At 41.1% G+C, this 18,736-nt stretch overlaps 1 protein-coding gene across 4 annotated transcripts in view; it reads left to right on the top strand.

Moving 5' to 3' along the window:
• Nucleotides 1-962: 962 nt before the first annotated feature.
• The window catches only part of EPHA3 (EPH receptor A3), a 217,827-nt gene continuing 200,053 nt past the window's right edge, over nucleotides 963-18,736 (top strand). For all 4 annotated transcript variants that reach the window (XM_080603572.1, XM_080603571.1, XM_080603570.1 and 1 more), the window contains exons 1-2: nucleotides 963-1,195; nucleotides 18,320-18,384. In XM_080603572.1, the coding sequence (XP_080459698.1) occupies nucleotides 994-1,195; nucleotides 18,320-18,384 (267 nt within the window). In that variant the 5' untranslated portion in view covers nucleotides 963-993. The remainder of the gene's footprint in view (nucleotides 1,196-18,319; nucleotides 18,385-18,736) is intronic.

The following is an 18,736-nucleotide window of genomic DNA, read 5'->3' as shown; positions in this document are numbered from 1 at the left end:
AGTGACTGAGGGACCTGGGGTGGTTTGGTCTTGGAGAAGAGGAGGCTCAGGGGAGACCTCATTGCTCTCTACAACTACCTGAAAGGAAGGTGTGGGGAGCTGCGGGTTGGCCTCTTCTCACAGGTAACCATCAATAGGACTAGAGGGAATGGCCTCAAGTTGCACCAGGGGAGGTTTAGGTTGGAAATTAGGAGACGTTTCTTCTCAGAAAGCATAGTTCAGCATTAGAATGGGTTGCCCAGGGAAGTGGCGTCACCGTCCCTGGGGGTTTTAAGGAAAGGTTGGACCTGGCGCTTCGGGACATGATTTAGTGGGTGACATTGGTGGTAGGGTGATGGTTGGACCAGATCATCTTGGAGGTCTTTTCCAACCTTAATGATTCTCTGATTCTCCTGAGGCAGCCTCAGCTGTCCCACTGGTAGTGTTGTCCCGGAGGGGACACAGGACAATCCTTTTTCACGTTCAGTTGTTTGGGTGTTCAACACTACTGGGTTGTGAGATGTGGTGGGGGTCTGGTTCCTGTGGTGGCAAGGAAGTTAGATGTCACTTGGTCGTTTGGTGGTCCTACAGCCCTTGCCCACAGCTCTCTCCTTCCCAGCTCGTAGCACCTCATCCTACATGGACGCTGAGCTGCGGTTTGGGGCAGGATATTGATCTGACTTGAATATTATTGAAATATTTTCCTGTTTCCACAGAACCACGGCGCCTGGCTCTTTCTGCCGAGCCTGGCTCCTCGCGACGGGTGGCTTGGGAGAAGAAGACCCCCGCGCTGAGGGACCCCTCTGCATGAGCTGAGGCTGTGGCATCGCTGCAGTACTCGACCCTCGGGGGGCGAGGCGTGAAGCCCCCTCCGTCCTCCCCGCGGCCTGCGGCGGCCCGAGCGGACCGGCGGCACGGGGGCGGCGCTAGGACCCGGGGCGGTGGCGGCGGCGGGGCCGGGCGGGGGCGGCCCCTCCCGGGCGCAGCGCGAAGGCGGGCGGGCGGGCGCGGGGCATGGTCCCGGTGCCGGCGGCGCGGCGCGGAGCGGGAGCGGGCGCGGAGCGGAGGTGGCATGCGGCGCGGAGACATGCGGCTCTGCCTGCGCGCTGCCGCCCCGCCGACATGGACCGCCGCCGCCTGCCGCCGCTGCTGCCGCTGCTCTGCGCTGCTGCCCTCGGCGCCGCCGGGCGTCTGAGCGCCCGCCCCGGCAACGAAGGTGAGCGGCGGGGGGGGGGAGCGCTCCCCTTATCCCCCTTTTCTCCCCCTTTTCTTCCCTTTTTCTCCCCTCCTTCCTCCCCTTCTTTTCCCCTATCTCGTTCCTCTTATTTTATTTTTTTTTTATTATTATTATTTTTGTTTTTCCTTTTTCCTCCTTAAGGTGCTCGGTCCCTGCTGCCGGGGGCGCGCCCTAACGAGCAAGCCCCGGGGCTCGCCCTAATTACCTCCGGGCCGGCGGTGGTGGGGGCTGCGGCGATATTTGGTGCTGCCAAAGTTTCAGTCGGAGCTAAAAAGCGGCCCCGCTGCCCTGCCCCGACCCGCCTGGGGTGCCGGAGCGTTTGGGTGTGGGTTTGGGATCCCGGTCAAACCGTGCCTGCGCCCCAGTTTTGGGCAGCGTTTTGTTCTCCTCCGCTGCGGCGGTCTCCGAGCTGGCATTTGGTGAGGACGCGTGGTAGGTGTCAGGGAGAAATCACGACGGCCGTTTAGAAAAAGTAACTGAGATACTTTTTTTTTGGAAAAGGTAAGGTTGCCCCTTCCCCGCGGAGAAGAAGAGCAGAGCCCCCTCTGCCCCCTCCCGCAGCCGGTGCCAGCGGGTGTCCGCTGCAGCCCGCTTTGGGGACACATCCAGGGGGTGCGAGGAATTTGGGGTGTCAGCCCGGCACGTAGAGCTAGCACCTGCTTCGCTTGCAGCATCCGCAGGGCAATGGGCAGAGACGCCGTTACAATTAGCCTTGCTCCCCTGCGAATGATGCTGAGTGCGTTCTGGTGTTGGGGCTGTTGGCGGGATACGGCAGTGAGGTAGCCACTCGAAATGATTTCCGAAAGGAATTAACAATCGCATCAAATAAGGGAAGATTTAAACTCCACAAATCCTGGGTAATCTGAAATCGTTGTTTTCTTCGCTGAGAAGAAGCTGTGGCACCACCGTGCTAGAAGAATAATGTGGCATCTGCTTGTACGTTTGATGTAAATTTATTTTACGTAGGCACTGCTTCCCAGGTTACTTTTAATAGTTGGTTAGCTCTTAAGCCTCCATATACACGCTATTTTGTACCTATTGTCATCCTTCACAAATCGTTTTCAGAAATGAAAACGCGAGCGGTAGTAGGGGTTACTCTTGCCCTATGATTAAAAGCTTTTTGGAAACGTGTGTAGTTCAGTCAGTCAGCAGAGCAGCTCTGCCTCCACGGCAGTGGCAGGCAGACGCAGTCTGAAAGCTGAGACTAATTATGCAAAAAAGATATTAGACCCTTCAGGTTTGCAAAAGATGCTTTTTGTTTCTTTGTTTAAAATCACTGAGAATTGGAAAAGGAAGAAAAAAATCAGTATCACATAGAAAGCACATTAAGCATCTTTTCTGAGTCAGAATTCAGTAGATGCTGCTCCTATTCTCTATTTTCAGCTTCAAAAACTTGTAAAATAAGGGTAGCATTTTGAAAATGTTTAGTGAAAAGGCACAACGTAGATACAAATACTGGACAGTAACCTCCTTTTGCATGCTTACTTTTTCTGAACTATGTGTTTTACTACTCATTTAAAAAAAAAAAAAAAGGAACATCCCCAGTTTCTTTTAAAAATGCGAGCAACATCAGTGTTTTAATTATTTCCACTATGGGAAGCTCAGTAATTACTTCATTTGCAGTGTTCTTAGGCTGATGATATGAATTGAGAAAATCCAAATTAGAATTTGCTGACGCTAGTTTGTTTGGTAATCAGGCATTAGCTTGAAGCATTAAATAGCATCAAAAGATTTTCTTCTTTTAAATGATGTTTTTCTTGCTACACTTTTTTCACTACTGCTGTTACCGTTATTTTTTTCCCAAAGCTGAACTTAGGCGTTACTGTATTTCTGTGGGGTATTTAGAAAAGTTTTCTTTCTCTACCGCTGAGAAGTTAAAATATATTTTTTGAATGGAGATTGTTAATATAGGCTTATGGATAAGAATATGTGCATTTTCTTCATGCACTTTAATATAAAGCTACTGTTGAAAATCTCATGGATTGTTTTAACAAAGAATGAAGTGTATTTTTGGTGCGTTTATGTAGCTTTGTGTAACTTCTGGGGGATGTGAATGTAGCAATAGATATGTTACAGGACTGCCTTCAGGGCTCCTGGTAATATTTCCTAAATTTATTTGGATTGAAAGGGTTACTTCTGTTTTTAAAAAAACATCTTCAGTTAACGCTTGTAGTTAATACTAAAGCTGACAAGCATTTGAACCAGAACTGATGCTTCTGTAGTGGAAGTGGATGGGAAGGGAGAAAAGGATGAAAGGGGGGGGGCTGAAGGCAAGTTGTCGATTACTTCACTTTGTGTTATCAAGTGTAGTCCATCACCCCCCCCCCCTTTTTTTTTTAATATATATCTTGGAGATATATATATATATATATAATATAATATAATATATATATATATATAATTGTTTATTAATTTGCTTCATCCCAGAAAAGTTTGGAGTTTTTTCTTGCTGAAACATAAAATTTTCCGCTGAGTTTATTTTTAAACTCTCTGCTGTGCTCATTGCAAAGTTGCGTGCCTTTTACCTACGTAATCACGGAGGTTCAAGAAGGTTCTGTAAAGTTCAGACTTATCTGTGTACAGTGGCAAAGTGTGTGCCATTTTCTGAGAGGAAGGAAAATGTCAGGAAGATTTAACGTCTAATTTTTCGGGTTTTGGAGTCACAAGCAGAACCCTGTGTATGTGGAGAAACCACATGTTCTGCTATTCCGTTCCAGTCAATATTTTTCACTTGGGGAGGATTGTGGGTTTCTTCTTAGAAGGACGCAATTTCTCTTTGAATAATTCCTATGGTATCGAGAAATTGAATGAGCTATATCATTCAGTAATTTAATAATTTTTCCTCAGTCTCTTCGGTAACTATATTGCTTGCCCGAGGGTACCAGCAACCTTAATTTCACTGTTTTATAACCCACAACAGTTAACACTTGACCTAGGTCATTAACAGGATTATCAGCAAATTTGTTTAAGCTTTTACTGACAACCTGAATTGCTTCAATAATATTTTGACTGTGCCGACAGGAAACTTCTTGTAACCTCTCAATCTAGCATAAAATTAATTTCTTGCGAACAGAGCTACCAAAAGATCAATACGGTAAATCTGCTTATCCTACTTGGTTTCAAATAGTGTCTGTTTTGGTTAACAGCAAGAAGGTTCCAATCAGCCGCTGTTTTCAGTCTGTGCTGGCTTTGGAGATGTGGTTTCATCTTTTATTTGTTCATTATCGTCTCAGAACTGTGTACACTTAAATTTACCATTTTATCTGTTAACACTTACAGTCACTCAAGACAACTTAGTGTGCCTTGTGACAGCTGTTGGCATGTTTTTGAGAAATTCAGTGTTTGCCTGTGGAGCAAAATGCCCGACCAACTTTCGCATATCATTTTGGGAAAGGCTGGAAATATTGGAAACTTCTCAGTAGGATCAAAAGGGATTGCACAGGGAAATGCTTTTTACAAATCTTGCCTTACTGTGTGTCAGGTATCATTAGGTCAGGATAAGTCTTCATGTATCATGACACAATTCCTGGTGGTGCTTATAGCTCGCTGTTGAGTGTTTATCGGTAAAAGAAATCAAAAGTAGGCTTAGAAATCTGAATATGATGCCACTTAAAATTTAATTTCAGAAAGCTCAAACTCGTGTGGGTCTAGAGAGCTGTTTTTCGTACAGCTGTATATACTCAAAGCTGCTGTGCTTCATCCTAAGCTGTATGATCAGACAAATAATGAACGTGCTTTAAAATTCACACCGTGATGTTTTTAAAAAGCTGTGCAAAAGGAGAAGGAAGTTGAGCAAATTCCTCATTTTATCTCAGTATTTTTGATACCTGACTCTCACACATGGAATAATTTAGTTTCTTTTCTGTTTATTGCTGAAATTTGTCTTCACTTTACCCTTGATTTCAATACAGTGTACTAAAAAGAAAAATCATCGTATTGCCTATAGCAAACTTAAAGCAGATGTTTGAAACAGGGAGATGTTCAAATTGGACACAGCAATTGTTATTGCAGTTAGTTTGGATGCAACATATTTGCTACCCAACGAACCAGTCAAATCATAGATGCTCATTAAAACTCTCTTCTGTACTTTCAGCCATAGGAAGTCAGGCTTTGGGGCGCTACCGGAATGAAAACCACTGCGCAGATAGTAGGCACGCGAAGTTTAACAGTTGTTTACAAGAAATCTTTTCAAACTGGGAGTGCGTTCTGATGGAACTTAAATTTTTCATTCCTGTCTGGAAAAACATGCAAATTAGTTTTATTATTATTACTATTTTTATCTGCAGGAGTTAAGCTAATTGCTATTAGTAGACTTACTTTTGATTTTGTTTCAGAACTTGTAAGTTTTCCTCCAGGAGTGCGTGTAACAGCTCTTGTTCTTGTAATCCCCACCCGATGAAAGTTTGGAAATACAGATGCAGGTGTTCATTTCCTTGTTTTCAGAGCTCTGGATTTTATCACCAGTGAGGGTCACTACAGAGCTGTTACCGAATCCAACAGTATAGTTGGTCGCTTTTTGTGCAGAGCCTGTGTTAGCTCCATGGGCTACCTGTGATTTGTAGAGGTACCACTGCTTTGTAGCTGCTGTTTGGTTTTTCTTATAAACAAATAAATATATAAATGCTACTAATAATAACTGGAGATGGAACTGTATCCTTATTTTTTGTTGAAGGTCAAAGCTGTGCTCAGTGGAGCTCATACTGAAACCCCAAAAGGTCAGATTGATACCCTAAGGTGTAAAATTGACTGGACCTTTCCAGAAGTGTTAGGTAAAACTTAAGAGGTGGGGTAGAGGCATCTCTTCCCATCACCTTTCTAGTAGATACTTCCAGCATCTAAAGAGTTGCTTTTCTGTAATGAAATGTAGGGATTCTTTTTTCCCCTTTCCCCTTTTATTTTTTTAATCATTTGCTTTCTTATGAAAAGGAGCCTAATTTGTTGAAGCATTGTCGAAAATAGTTGAACATATATTTATGAGGGAGATAAAAACTTGCAATAAGAACTTATACAGTGAAATGCAAGATTTTGTATACAAATGCATGTGACTCCTAAGTTTTACTAAAAATCATGTTTTACTAAAAATCATTTTAGTGATGTAGCCTTTCTTATTTCCATGAACTTTTATAGTAGAAGGTTTTATTTTACTTTTTTTTGATGTTTAAACTGTTCTATGTAAGAAACAAAGCTCAGCGGGGAATAGTTTAATTCAGAAGATGAGATGTGAACTCCCGGTGGTGTAATTCTGGAAACAGAACATGGCAGTAATTTGCTGGGTTAGGATCGTATTCCCCACTGGTCGTCTTGTTCTTCTTAGATTTTAGGTGCTTGATAACTCCTAGCACAAGGACTTCTTTTGCAGTGTGAAACTGATGTAAAATTGAAATTCAGTCCCTTGGACTGAAGATTCCTTTGAAATTTCTGCTGCGAATGAATGGAAGAAATAAAGATATAGAAATAGAGATAATCCCGCCTGAAAGAAATCTTAGGACAGTGACAAAAGAGTTGCAGCCTGTGAGAGTGCCGGGCGGAATGAATGAAACGCCAGAGCGTACAGTCTTAAATTTGCAGAGACATTATTAAACCAGACACACTGTAAGCAGAAACTTAAGCACCACGCTCCTTTTTTTTTTTTTTGTAAAGTACTGCATCCTGCTGTTCCAGGCAAAATATGGAGGAAAATCCCATTAATCTACTGAAAAATATTGATGAAAGAATAATAGCAGAGCGAAGGAACAGTGGCTGAAACTTCCTAGCAATTAGGGGAACAATAGGATGAATGGTAAGGTTCAGTCAGGGCAGTTTAGTGTCATATGCTACGGGAATGGTGATTTCTTTTTTTTGCCAGCTTCTTTCTCATACCATTTTTATATCTCTATTTGGATGGAAAAGTTCATGTTGCATTGATCTGTTGTTGATGTGGTTTTTAAAATTTATTATTATTAATAATGATAGTGAAAAAACTCCTCAAGCACAGCTGCCATACATATGAGTACAATAATTTCAAATAAAAAAAAAAATCTTTTAAAATTGTGACTCAGGAAGGAGATTGTTTTTGGAAAATCTACAGTGAAGAGTTCCTGTTTAAATAAATAATAATTAAAACACAAAAAAACCTTCTGGTCCATGGTAGTCATCCCAGAAACTTTGCAGTAACAAATAACGAACAGTGACATTGTGTTTCTTGATTTAGTTGTTGAGAAGCTAGAAAGCACCTAGAGGACTTTTGCTTTTTTTGAGGGGCAAAGGCTTGTTAAGAGCTCGCTTTTAGAGTGGAGGGAAGGATTGAGGAAGAAGAGATGTAGACAGGTATGAAGTGAAAGCTTGATCTGAATCACAGGAAAATCAGACCCAAACCCAAATTTTCTCCAATTATTAACAGAGTTAGAAACCCAGAATTCAGGGCTGAGAATGATTTGAACACTGAGCAAAGCACAAATTAAGAAATTCCTTGCCTCCCTGAAAGTCTAAGCTTTGTTTACATTAGTAAGCTTCATGACTGTGATTTACCAGTGGTGAATTTCAACAGAGACTGCAATTTAGGAGGGGCAGAGGCATTTTTACCATTCCATTTAATCTTTTTTTTGTAATGGTGCTTCTCTTTTTTTCTTTTTTTAAAAAAAAAAAAAGAAAAGGCAATATCTGTCTGTCCAGCTGTAATGTTCGTGACACAGACACGTACATCGAAACATGTTCAGAGAATGCTAGGGCCCTATCCTGCAAAAACTTGTCTGCCACATATAATTTACCTCAGAGAGCAAATGTCTTAGGTAATGGTGAGAGGTCAGTTTTCCTGGAGAAGAATGTTACAGCTATGGAAGATGTAATATGGTCACCCAAACTGTTTAGGGGTAACCCAGCTGTAGGGAAACCTCATTGGTCTCCTTTGTTCTCACCTTACTTGTGCACAGTGCCATGAGCCTTTCTCATATGCCTGTGTTTTTTCTTCTTTCCCTGCCCTCCCATAATTTGACATTGAGCCATGCAGAGTAGAAAGTGGTAAACATCTTTTCCTTCCCCACTAACTCTGAGAACCACGTGTCCATTCCTTCTTACCAAATTATGTTTACTGGGAGAAGGGAGGTGCTGCAGTCCTGCAGGTGCACAGAGAAAAGGTACAGAACTATACGTTTAAGGACGGTGCCTTTTCCCTAATTAGTTGGTTGCATTGATCCCGAAAGCCACGTTAAAGCTGGACAGGCTGTTCAAGAAACTGAAGGAGAAGTTTTCCATTCTAACCGAGAAAACCAATTCTGGAGAAAAGGCACATGCTTAGTTTGTGCAACTTAATGGAAACCTGAGCTGTTTGTGGGAAGGTAATGGAAGTGGAAGAATAAGCAGAAAACGGGGGCCTGAAAAACTGGCTTATGGGTAGATGGGAATAGAAGAGTCATTTAAGCATTTACCTTTGTTATAAATATTTGTATTTCTCACATATGGAAATAGTGAAAAAAGATGTTAGCAGGGTTTTGGTTGCAAAGGCAGCAAATGAAGTCAGGGGCAATTCCATTTTTCATATGGATAGCTCAGCACACATGTTCTGCATTAATTACCTCCATAAATTCTGTTAACCTGGCAAACAATGAAAATATCATGTTGGTGACATCACTGTATTGGAAAATAGAACTGGTTTTAGCATCTTGATTTTCTCAGCGTGACACTCAAGGAGATTTCTTATGCTATTGGCATTTTACTCCCCCAGTTTGCACCAAGATGTTTAGTCATTTGTTCTGTGGGTTTATTTTATCTGTGGAGTGGCTATGGAAGGACCCAAACATTTTGTAGCCTGGGCAAGCTGGAGCCCTCGATTTCTTCTCTGCTCGCAGAAAAGGTTGACAAAACTCAATCAGGGCATACCTGAGTAGGTTTCTTTCTATATGTAGTATTTCAGGATTTTCATAAACTTTTTTTTATTAAATCTTGATTTCTGTATTTTGAACCTAACAACAAAACTATATATATATATATATATATATGGGGCACAGGGAAAAAAAAAATATATGAGAAATTTCTTAAAAGCAGTTTTTTCCCCTAAGGTTTGGCATGCAGCCAGATGATTCACTTTGGGGGTATCACAGCATTTTTTTAAATGCGTGAGTGGTCATTCACAGGACTTGTGCTCAAGTCCCTGTCTGAAAAAAAAATTCTCATCAATGAACTATTATTTCCTGTTTGGTTTTCATTTGTTTTTTAGTCTTTGAACTGCAGGAAAATTTCTGGGAAGTTCTTAAGGTTTTTTAGTCATGGATGCTGCATGTGGTCAGATTTTTTTTGCGATACTTTGTGGTGTCTAAACTAGAAACTAAGTATGTCTAACAACTTTTTGAACTCTCAGTTCACCTTAAATAAACACGGACACTGTTGCAACATATATATATATTTTCTTTAATTTCCTAGAAGCCTTTTCAAACGTGGTTCTTTGTGAAACTCCAGTAGACCTCAACTGTATGAGATCCTCAGAGGGGCTCAGTTCTGCAAAACTAGTGAATACTGAGTATTATTTTTTTTTTCCCAAGGGAAGAGTTGTGCAATATGCTTAAGCCCTTTTGAGAAGTGCTTCAGAGCTTGTTAAAATGATTTTAGTAATGTTTACTCTTGGTTTGGGCTGCCTATACATAGCCATATGGTGCTTCAGGATTTGGGGAACCCAACAGGATTGTTCTCACATCCCATGAGAGACAGACCTGCTTATTCTGGGCTGCTAAAAGGTGAGGTGTCTGTGTTTAGGTAATCGAATCTCACTAACTTTTTTTTTTTTTTCTTGAGCAAGGTGAACTTAGGTTTTGCCATTTAAACTTCCTTTTAACACAGTAGCCCTCATCTTGCGTTTATGTGTTTAATGCTGTGCTCCACTCATGTCAGATTTAACACTGTAGTAGTAGATTAAAATGAGATTCAGAGCATTTGGACTTGAATGTAGGTTCAGTTGAACAATAATTCAGATATCTAAGGGTTTATGTAATATCCTGTAGGAGATACTAAAAAAAAAAAAGTTGGAATTGGTTTAAAAACCAGGATGCAAAGATATGAAAGCAACACAATAATTTGGAACCCATTAGGTTAATCCATTTTTAATTTTGATATCCTTGTCTTAATGAAAAGAACTGGCACATATCAACTTACAGGAAATAGCCTAATAAAACCAAAACCTTATTAGGCCCTTTTGATAAACATTGCATTCCAACCCACCAGTCATATGTTTTTGCATACTTGGAAATTGAGCTTTACACCGCTTTAACAATATCAAGAGGACTCTCATGTTTCAAACTAATAAAAAAGAAATAAAATCTGTTTTGTCTGTGTTCATCCACGAGAAGTTCTCCTGCAAACTGGGCAGTTGTCAAGATGATGCAGACAGGTACTCAGAGGGAAAGCAGCGTACAGATTTGCCACCCCACTCCTGTGGCAGGAGCTGCTAATTCACACGTCGTCATCTGTGCAGAAATGGCAGGTCGTTTCCTCTTCACAGTAGCCAGAATGACTTCCCTGAGGTGTGATGTTAGGAGGTTTGAGTGCATCTGCACACCTGGAGACTTGATGCAGGTTGAGTACAGGGTAAGGTTGATTGTTACCTGTGCTACCCAGCCTTAACTATTGCTCGAGTTCCCTCAATGGTAGGGTGGGGGGAAAGGCTGTTGGTGTTACCTGAACACTCCCAAGGTTTCCAGCAACACGATGCTCAGCAGTTTTCTGTTCTACTGTGAAATTTGTTCCCGTTTTGCCTGCTAAGGAACAGTGTACCTCTGCCTGTTTGCTCTCTGAAACCTTTCCTACATGGCTTGTATTTTTGGACCCGATAGTCATGTTCAGGAGACTTAGGGTGGCATTGTTCCTCTCCTGTTTGTAGGCTGCACACCTAGTGAAAGGAGGAAGACTACCAGAGAGCTTCTCCTTAGCATTGAGTGCAGGTGAGCGAGGAGCCGGCTGGTCTCCCTCCAGCAGCACTATGGGGATTCCCTCTGGGCGCAGCAAGTAGGGAGAGGGTTGCTGCACGGTCATGGATCCTCCCTGATCTGCTCCATTTGGTGTTTGCAGTCTGTGCTGTTGTTTATTCCTGTATTGCTTGTTGCTGTGCTGTCTTCCCTCATTTATGGCAGCCTCTATAAAAAACTTGCAACCAAGTTCCTGTTTTGACTTTGTCAGTATTCAACCCATGGAAAAACTGAGGCACCCCGATCTGGCCTCAGATGCTCTTAAGGAGTGCGTTTGAAGAGAGCAAGATCTGGGAGGAAAATGAAACTCTTCCTCTTGTAGAGCTGAGGACGACTGCTGTAAGAATAGAATTTATCAAATAATCCAAGTTAACCTAGAAGGCTTCTACGTTTTATAGGTGAAATAATCAGTAAGGTAACTTGATTCATATTGCTAGTCTTTTGTCTTTTATTTGAAAATTTTAACCATCTTTTAATTTTGGAAGTAGTTTATAAATTATTTACTGAACATTTTACTGAAAATAAGGGAGGCTTGGGCTATCCGGTGGCCTTTTGTGAAGATTCCTGAGTTCAGTTTTAGTGCAACTGTTTTTAAATTCATTTTGGTTTTCCCTTGTTTGTTCATCTCTTGCCCCCACCCTGGTGGAGTTCTTCAGTCAGCAGTTTAACCACAGATTGAACATGACAGTTGCCAAATTTGGAATGTTCTGCTCAAAATCATATTTGCATTGTACAGTATAATGGCATAGGCAAGAAAGGTTGAAAGTGCAGACCTCACAGTGTTGTGCCTCTCAGAGGACTATAGGCTGGCTTTGAGTTGTACCAGAAATCTCCCTGAGAAATCTCACATGTGGAAAAGAATCGTCTAGCAAGTGGGCCAAGCTTTGTTGGCGCTTCTATGGGGTATGCGTTACAAAGGATTTAGTCCTGGCTGTTTTTAGGACGCTTACTCTATGTAGCTTAGTGTCACCTTGCTTCCTAGGGTGCCCCAGGCTGGGGGAGACAAAGCTGGAAAGGCAGAGCTCAGTGCATGGGCTCCTAGCAGGTCTTTTATGCTGAGGTCATTTGCTTCTGAGCATTCGTAGCAATAATTACGTCTTCATTGCAACACTTGAGGGGAAATGCAGGACCATAACATCACAGGAGACTTGACTTTTTGTTAATGAGCAAGGAGCAATCAGGTCCCAGGTCTGCTTCTTGGAAGCAGGCTTCATTGGTGAACACTGTTTCATGAGAAAAGTAGTGCATTGGTTAGTGTTGCTTCGTGGAGACATTTCTCATCAGCTGATTTTAATTGTTCCCTCTTTCCAAAGATTTTGTGGTATACCTTAGCAGATTTTCTATCAGCAAGATCCTAGTTGGTAATTATGGTAAGTGCATCAAGACATTGGCCTAGCCTGTCTATCTGTAGGTGTTGCCTCTAAGCCTCAGAATAAACCAGAGATGATAAACAAAAGCTGATCTGCTGCAGCCCTTCTTATTTTCACTATCCCCACTAACTGGGAGAAGGGAGGGTTGAGAGTACTCAGATCTGTGCTCATAGGTGTACGGAAATCCAGGTGCTGGTGTTCTTTGCCGTAAAAAGGCCCCCCTTCTAAAAATGTATCTGTGTTTGCACTGACTCCACTCTGTCCCACCCCAAAACCAAGATCTGGCTAACTTCCTGCCGCAAAGTATTTTCTTTGCTGCTCAGAATTATATGACACATTTCAATTATGGGCATTCACTCGTTTTTTTGGTTGTGGAGCAAATTTAAATTTTCCCATTTGTTAGCATATTTTTAAATAACTAGCATATTTCTAAGCCGGCAGTTCGATGCCAAAGAAGAAAAGACAAAATAGTCATGATTTTTTTATTCTTTTTTTTTTTAACTTTTAATTGGAAATGTTAATCAGTTGAAAAAGTGCTTTATATATTTTACCTCATTGGCTATTGTTACGCATTTTCCGTATGTAGGATAGGATTTGGAAATACATTCCTGTGGGGAAGTTATTGTGGGATCTTCTTTCGCTATTGCAAGCTGTCTCTTAGCAGGCTTTCCTCCCCAGGTCTTAGGTAGTTAGGATTATCTCAGGATAGTTCTACCTAGCACAACATCTATTATTTTTCTTTTTTTTTTTTTTTTTACTGGGAGTGTATTTATACTGTGTTCAGTTCCTTGTCCAGCCACTGCCCCATGTGTTTCTGGATCTGCCTTCAGCGTGAATCCAGGTATCTCGTTAGTTTTACAGTTCTTTTTCTTTCACTGACATCGCTTCTGATAAAGCCCGCTGTTAGTGAGCCTGGAGTCAGGCCCTCTGCCATCACTCTCAGACTGGAAGCAATTTCAGATAGTGTGAGCGGGCCTGCACGTCAGATTCCATTCGAGCCCTCATTCGTCGTCTTCCTGATGCCACGAAGAAGAGTGAGCGAGCTCTGCGTTTCGCATCCCGCTGCCTATTCTGGCTGCTGGGAAGGCGCTCATCTTTACCCCCTTGGCACAAGTGCATGTTGAGGAAATGAAAAATGCTGTCTCGTGAAGTTTTGATGACCAGAAGAGTCAGGCAGGAGAGGGAGCTTCTAGGAAGAGCACATGTTCTTAATAGACGCGCTGCCGGTATGCTGCCGCTTGGCAGAAGTAACTGCAGTACGGCGAGCAAGGCTGACGCGTGGCAGTGCCAAGTTGCTCATTTCCAGAGCCAGAATGGGTGGTGGCTCAGTTTGTACAGCACTGCAATGTCTCTATAGCAAATCCCCCGCCAACAACTACCACTAGTTTTCAAGAGTGTTATTTACGTGATGGGACCCATGCAGTACATTGAGATTGTTAGACAGCATTGGATTTTTTTTAATGTTATTTTGTGAGAATCCCTCTGCGTCTCCTTACCATAATCAGTGATGCTCAAGATGCTCTATAGGAAAAGAGCTGGGGATAGCAACACAACTGTTCAGGTAGTTTAAGAATTACCCTAGTAATCAACATGTCAGCCTCAGGGGTCTCTGTAAGAGTTAGCTGAGTGATGCTCACACATTTTTGCCGGAGGAGGAAATACAAGGAGTGCAATTGAGTTGTGGGAGGAAGGATGTGGTACTTAACCTTCAGAAAGAGCCTGCAAGTCCTGATTCTCTTTCATGTGGCCTGACCTCTAAAACTACTTTTCTAATCTCATCTCAAAAGTGGCAATAATTAGGAAGTAAAAAGAATTATTGATTTTATTTTTGGGACTTTCCACTTCTTCTGTTCCCTAGTATTCTGTTCAAGTGCATGAGAGCTGCGGGTAATCAGACTCTGAAGTGAGGACCGTATATGACCTGTAGTTATGATTGCTTACACAGCCAAGGGCTTCATTGGACCAGGTATTTTGGAGTACCTGGTTGTTACATATGCGATGGAAGAAAATGTATTGCATAGTTTGACCTCTTTTTTGGGACTTTTCTTAAGTCCTACAATTCATGTTAGTATGGCTAGAGGTACACACCTAGCAGAGGACAGTGCCAAGAGAGAGGCTGCAACTCCTTTCTCTCTAGTTCTCTTTTTTATCTGATAAATACATGGCTATCAGCACCTGTACTATGTTTAAACATTAACATTTTCATTTAAATTTAATTGTGTGTGGGGAAAAATCTGTCAGGGTCACGCTGGTGTGTGCCTGCTGATGTGAAGATCTGATAGAATACCTGTGTATGTTACCTTTCATGAATTGCTAAGATCTCTTTTGTGAATCAAATGTTACCTTTTGTTACACGAGAGGATATATCAGAGTTGAAACATGTTGAAATGAGTAATTTTATGAATGACTTGCTTCTGTAATATTTTACTTTTTTCCACTTAATCCCACAAATCCTTGAAAAAAAATTAAGACAACTAATATCTAATCCATTCCTTCTTCAATTCTTCAGTTTTAGTGTAGGGAATTGTTCTCTCCTTCAATTTCTGGATTAGTAGGTATTTTTATGACACCTAATGTCAAAAGGTAACGTTTTACCGTTCCCTGTCATTTTCTCTAGGGACCGTGAATATTGCAGCCCCTAAGATCTGTATTGTTTGCTCTGTATCGAGGCATACAGCTTTCTCCTGAACTCACAGGAAAATCGTGTGTCAACAGCTTTTTTTGAGGGGTGGAGGGCAGGGTCATTTTTATCAGGTGTCAACCTGAAAAGAAAAATATTTTGCATTTCAGACGCTATTAAAAAACTGTACACTTTTGATGAAAAGTTTTTTTTAAAAAAAACGAATAGAGAAAAAGTATTGTATGCATGATTTTCATTTGGATTCTAAAGAATTTGAGCACTCAGTGTGTGTTTCTGCTTGCTTAAAATACAGTTTTCACTAGGCACACAGTAAAGGTACAAGGCCGTGACAGATATCTAGGGGGTCACTATAGCAATGCCTTCTTTCATTGAGTATTTGTTTCCACATGTCTTTTCTATTTCTTGATGTGACATCCACACACACATCCCTCAAAGGAATTGGAACTAGTATTTTTAAAATGTGGTGAAATATGTATGAACGTGGCAAAGTAGTTTGTGTAGTGGTGCCACTTTGAATGTGATGAGGAAGGTGGAATGAAGGAGATGCCGAAAAATTGCTCTTGCTATAAAAGATTTGATCCCAAGTAGAACAGCTTTGGGAAGGAGGATTGAAGGAGTTGTCTTACTGATTCAGTTACTTTGCTGGGGAGCAAGACTGGTTAGACTCCTTGCCCTTAACCGTGAAAAGAAAGAGCTTGAATTTTGTTTTCTGGTTTTGAAACCTTCTGAGCTGGAAGTCTGCTGAAGTGAGGGCTTGTTGCAGGTCTGTGTCCCGTGCTCTTGTAAGCTTCCCCTGTTAGAGGGGTGGAAGGGCATGACGACTTGCTCTCTAGCCCTATAGTGGGGGCATCCAGCTCTTGTGGGGCAGTGGTGGAGCTTCGCTACCTACTGGTGTTAAACCAACCCCATCCTTTCACAGGCACATGTGGCTTCCACTGAACTGCCCCTCCAGCCTTATTTAATGTGTGCGAGTGTTAGATTACTTGGCAACCTGGTGAACCTTTTTTGAGAGCTAGGCAGGCAGCGGGGCTCTGACATTGTTGAGGTGGCACAGGGAGATGTGGACAGAGATGTTGAGTGCTGATCTTGTGTCCTTCAAGGGTGTGCTCTCACTGCTAGGTTGCTTGGTAAGCCCCAAGAGGAGAACTAGCACCAGGCTGTGACTCTGTTCCTGTGTATTATTCCAGATGAGACTGATGAATTTGGACTAAATTCATAAATTTCAGGGTGACTGCAATCATGTTTTCAAGAAGCTCATTCTTAACAAATAAATATATTGTTTTTTTTCCTGAGTGATTTGCCTTAGCAACATATTGCCAAGTAATTTGCCTCAAAAGTCATACTTCCTTCACCACCACGTATTGCAGATGCACAGCAAATGTATGTCTTATCCCAGGAGATCCATAATCTTGCTTTTGTGATTACAAATTCCCACAGAACTGCACTTTTTCGTTTTGAATTCTTATTAGTATTTCCTTTTTATAGATGCAAACCTTGCTTCATGATAGTCTGCGTAGGGCCCCATGCACTCAATAAAAGACTGATTTCTTTGACTGTGTAGATGATTGAAAACTGAATTGTTGATGAAAATTGGAGGTCAACAAATAAAATGCCAGGCTATGTTCTTTATGTAAGATTAATAAAAATGTTTTGGTTATTGATGTAGGTAAAATGCAAAATGCTGTTGTTGTCTTTTAAAGTGTTGTATAACTGCAGGGGAATTTTTTTCACCCATATGAGAAAGCAGATCATTCATGGTAGTATAGTACTGCATATGTATATATGTGTGCATATATATATACATACACACAACACACGCAGATGCATGTATTTGTGGTTGTTGATGACGAGGCCTGGTTTCTAATACTGTATACCTGTTTTTCCCTACTGTGTATCCCAATATTTCTGTATTCCTGTACATCCCAATAACAGGAGAGGAGAGGAGAAAAAAAAAAAGCCTTGATAGCTCTGTTATGTTTTGTTTGTTTTTTAAGTGATAACCAAAATTAAACAGCTACTGAAAGGTCAATGCCAATATAATAAAAATAGGTCAATTTAGCAGATTGATAAGAATAGGAAAGGAAAATGAGGGAAATTATCTATTTTGTTTTCTGTGAGCACCATAAGCAATGTTGTTGTGTTGTATACTAATACCTCAGTGGATTGCATTCATAGAGATGATTCTTCATGATGCTTTTTATCAGTTCTCACCTGTTCTGCTTCATGGTAATAAATAAATGGTTAATTAGGAACCTTTTTGATTAAGCACTTGGAGACTATGACCATGTTAAGGAACTGAATTTATTTTTTGTGTTCGGCAAAAATGCATAAGCAGCAAGGATGAATATCCTTCAATTTATTTATTTATTTTTTACATCACATTTTAAAATGGATATAAAAACACTGTGGTTGGATTGGCTGGAAAATGTCTATGTTGGACTGTTTACAAATAAAACCTTCATTCTTCCTCTGAAAATTGGTACATTCCTCTTAAGAAGAAAAAAAAAAGATAATGGCCAGATTAAATACAAATTGATGCTGCTCTTTAAGTAGCTTTGTCTGAACTTGAAGCATTGTAAATAATTACTTTTGTATCTACGGTATTACACATGACATTTAGAAAACAGTTCACTACTACAAGACAATCTGAGAACAAATTAGATCAGAAGGAAGAAGGAGATAAAGGAAAGACTTTAATCAGCATTCATTATTTATTCTTGCATTCTGAGAAAATTATATATGCCAAATACAGGCTTTTAATCAAATAATGATTAAAATATTCAGATCTCACCTATGTGGTTAGATGCATTGACCCAAATTTCAGGCATCCAAGGGGAAAACACTGTAGTTTGTGCAGCTGATGGAACCGCTTTGTTCCTACCCCCTGCTGTAATTAATTTGGACAGAGATCCATTGTTTATTTTTGTCACTTTTTTGTTTTGAAAAGTTCCCGTGTCTGCTGTTCATACCACATTTTAAGATAAACAAGGCAATCCTTTTCATTCGTCTGTCTTTTTCTTCTTTGTAGCTATCTGCCAGGCCACCTGAACAAATCAACTGCTTCACAAGGTCCTCAAATAAACACATCTTTTAGCATGGGTAACTGAGGTTAACTGGGCAGAGGCAAATGAAACTCATTCTTCTTCATTTTGTCTTTTTGTAGTTAATCTGCTGGATTCAAAAACAATTCAAGGGGAGCTGGGCTGGATCTCCTACCCGTCACATGGGGTGAGTTCAGTAGACTGTGAAATGGAAAAGTGGTGCTACAGACCAATGTGCTATTTAACCATTGTTTCCTCTTCAGAGGACACTGTGCAATAGCTGTGGACCTTTGGAGCTTCAAAAATTGTCTGCTCAGAACTTGAAATATAAGGCTTATGAAGTTCTGCTCCCTTTTCTTTAGAACATATATCACAATGCACGTAATCCCCATGAAGAGCTTATTGGAGAAAATGAAAGCAAAAGGTGCATTGAACAAAAAAGTTGTCTTTAAGCACCATTCCTCCCTCTATTCCAGTGTGTACTTCTAAAAGATATCATGGAACTGTTTCATAGTATTACTTGATTACTTACTCAGATG

The sequence above is a fragment of the Anser brachyrhynchus genome, assembly GCF_964034855.1.
Source record: "Anser brachyrhynchus genome assembly, chromosome: 1".
NCBI classification, from domain to species: domain Eukaryota; kingdom Metazoa; phylum Chordata; class Aves; order Anseriformes; family Anatidae; genus Anser; species Anser brachyrhynchus.
The sequence above is the reverse complement of the archived record's forward strand: the minus strand, read 5'-3'. Positions and strand labels throughout refer to the sequence as shown.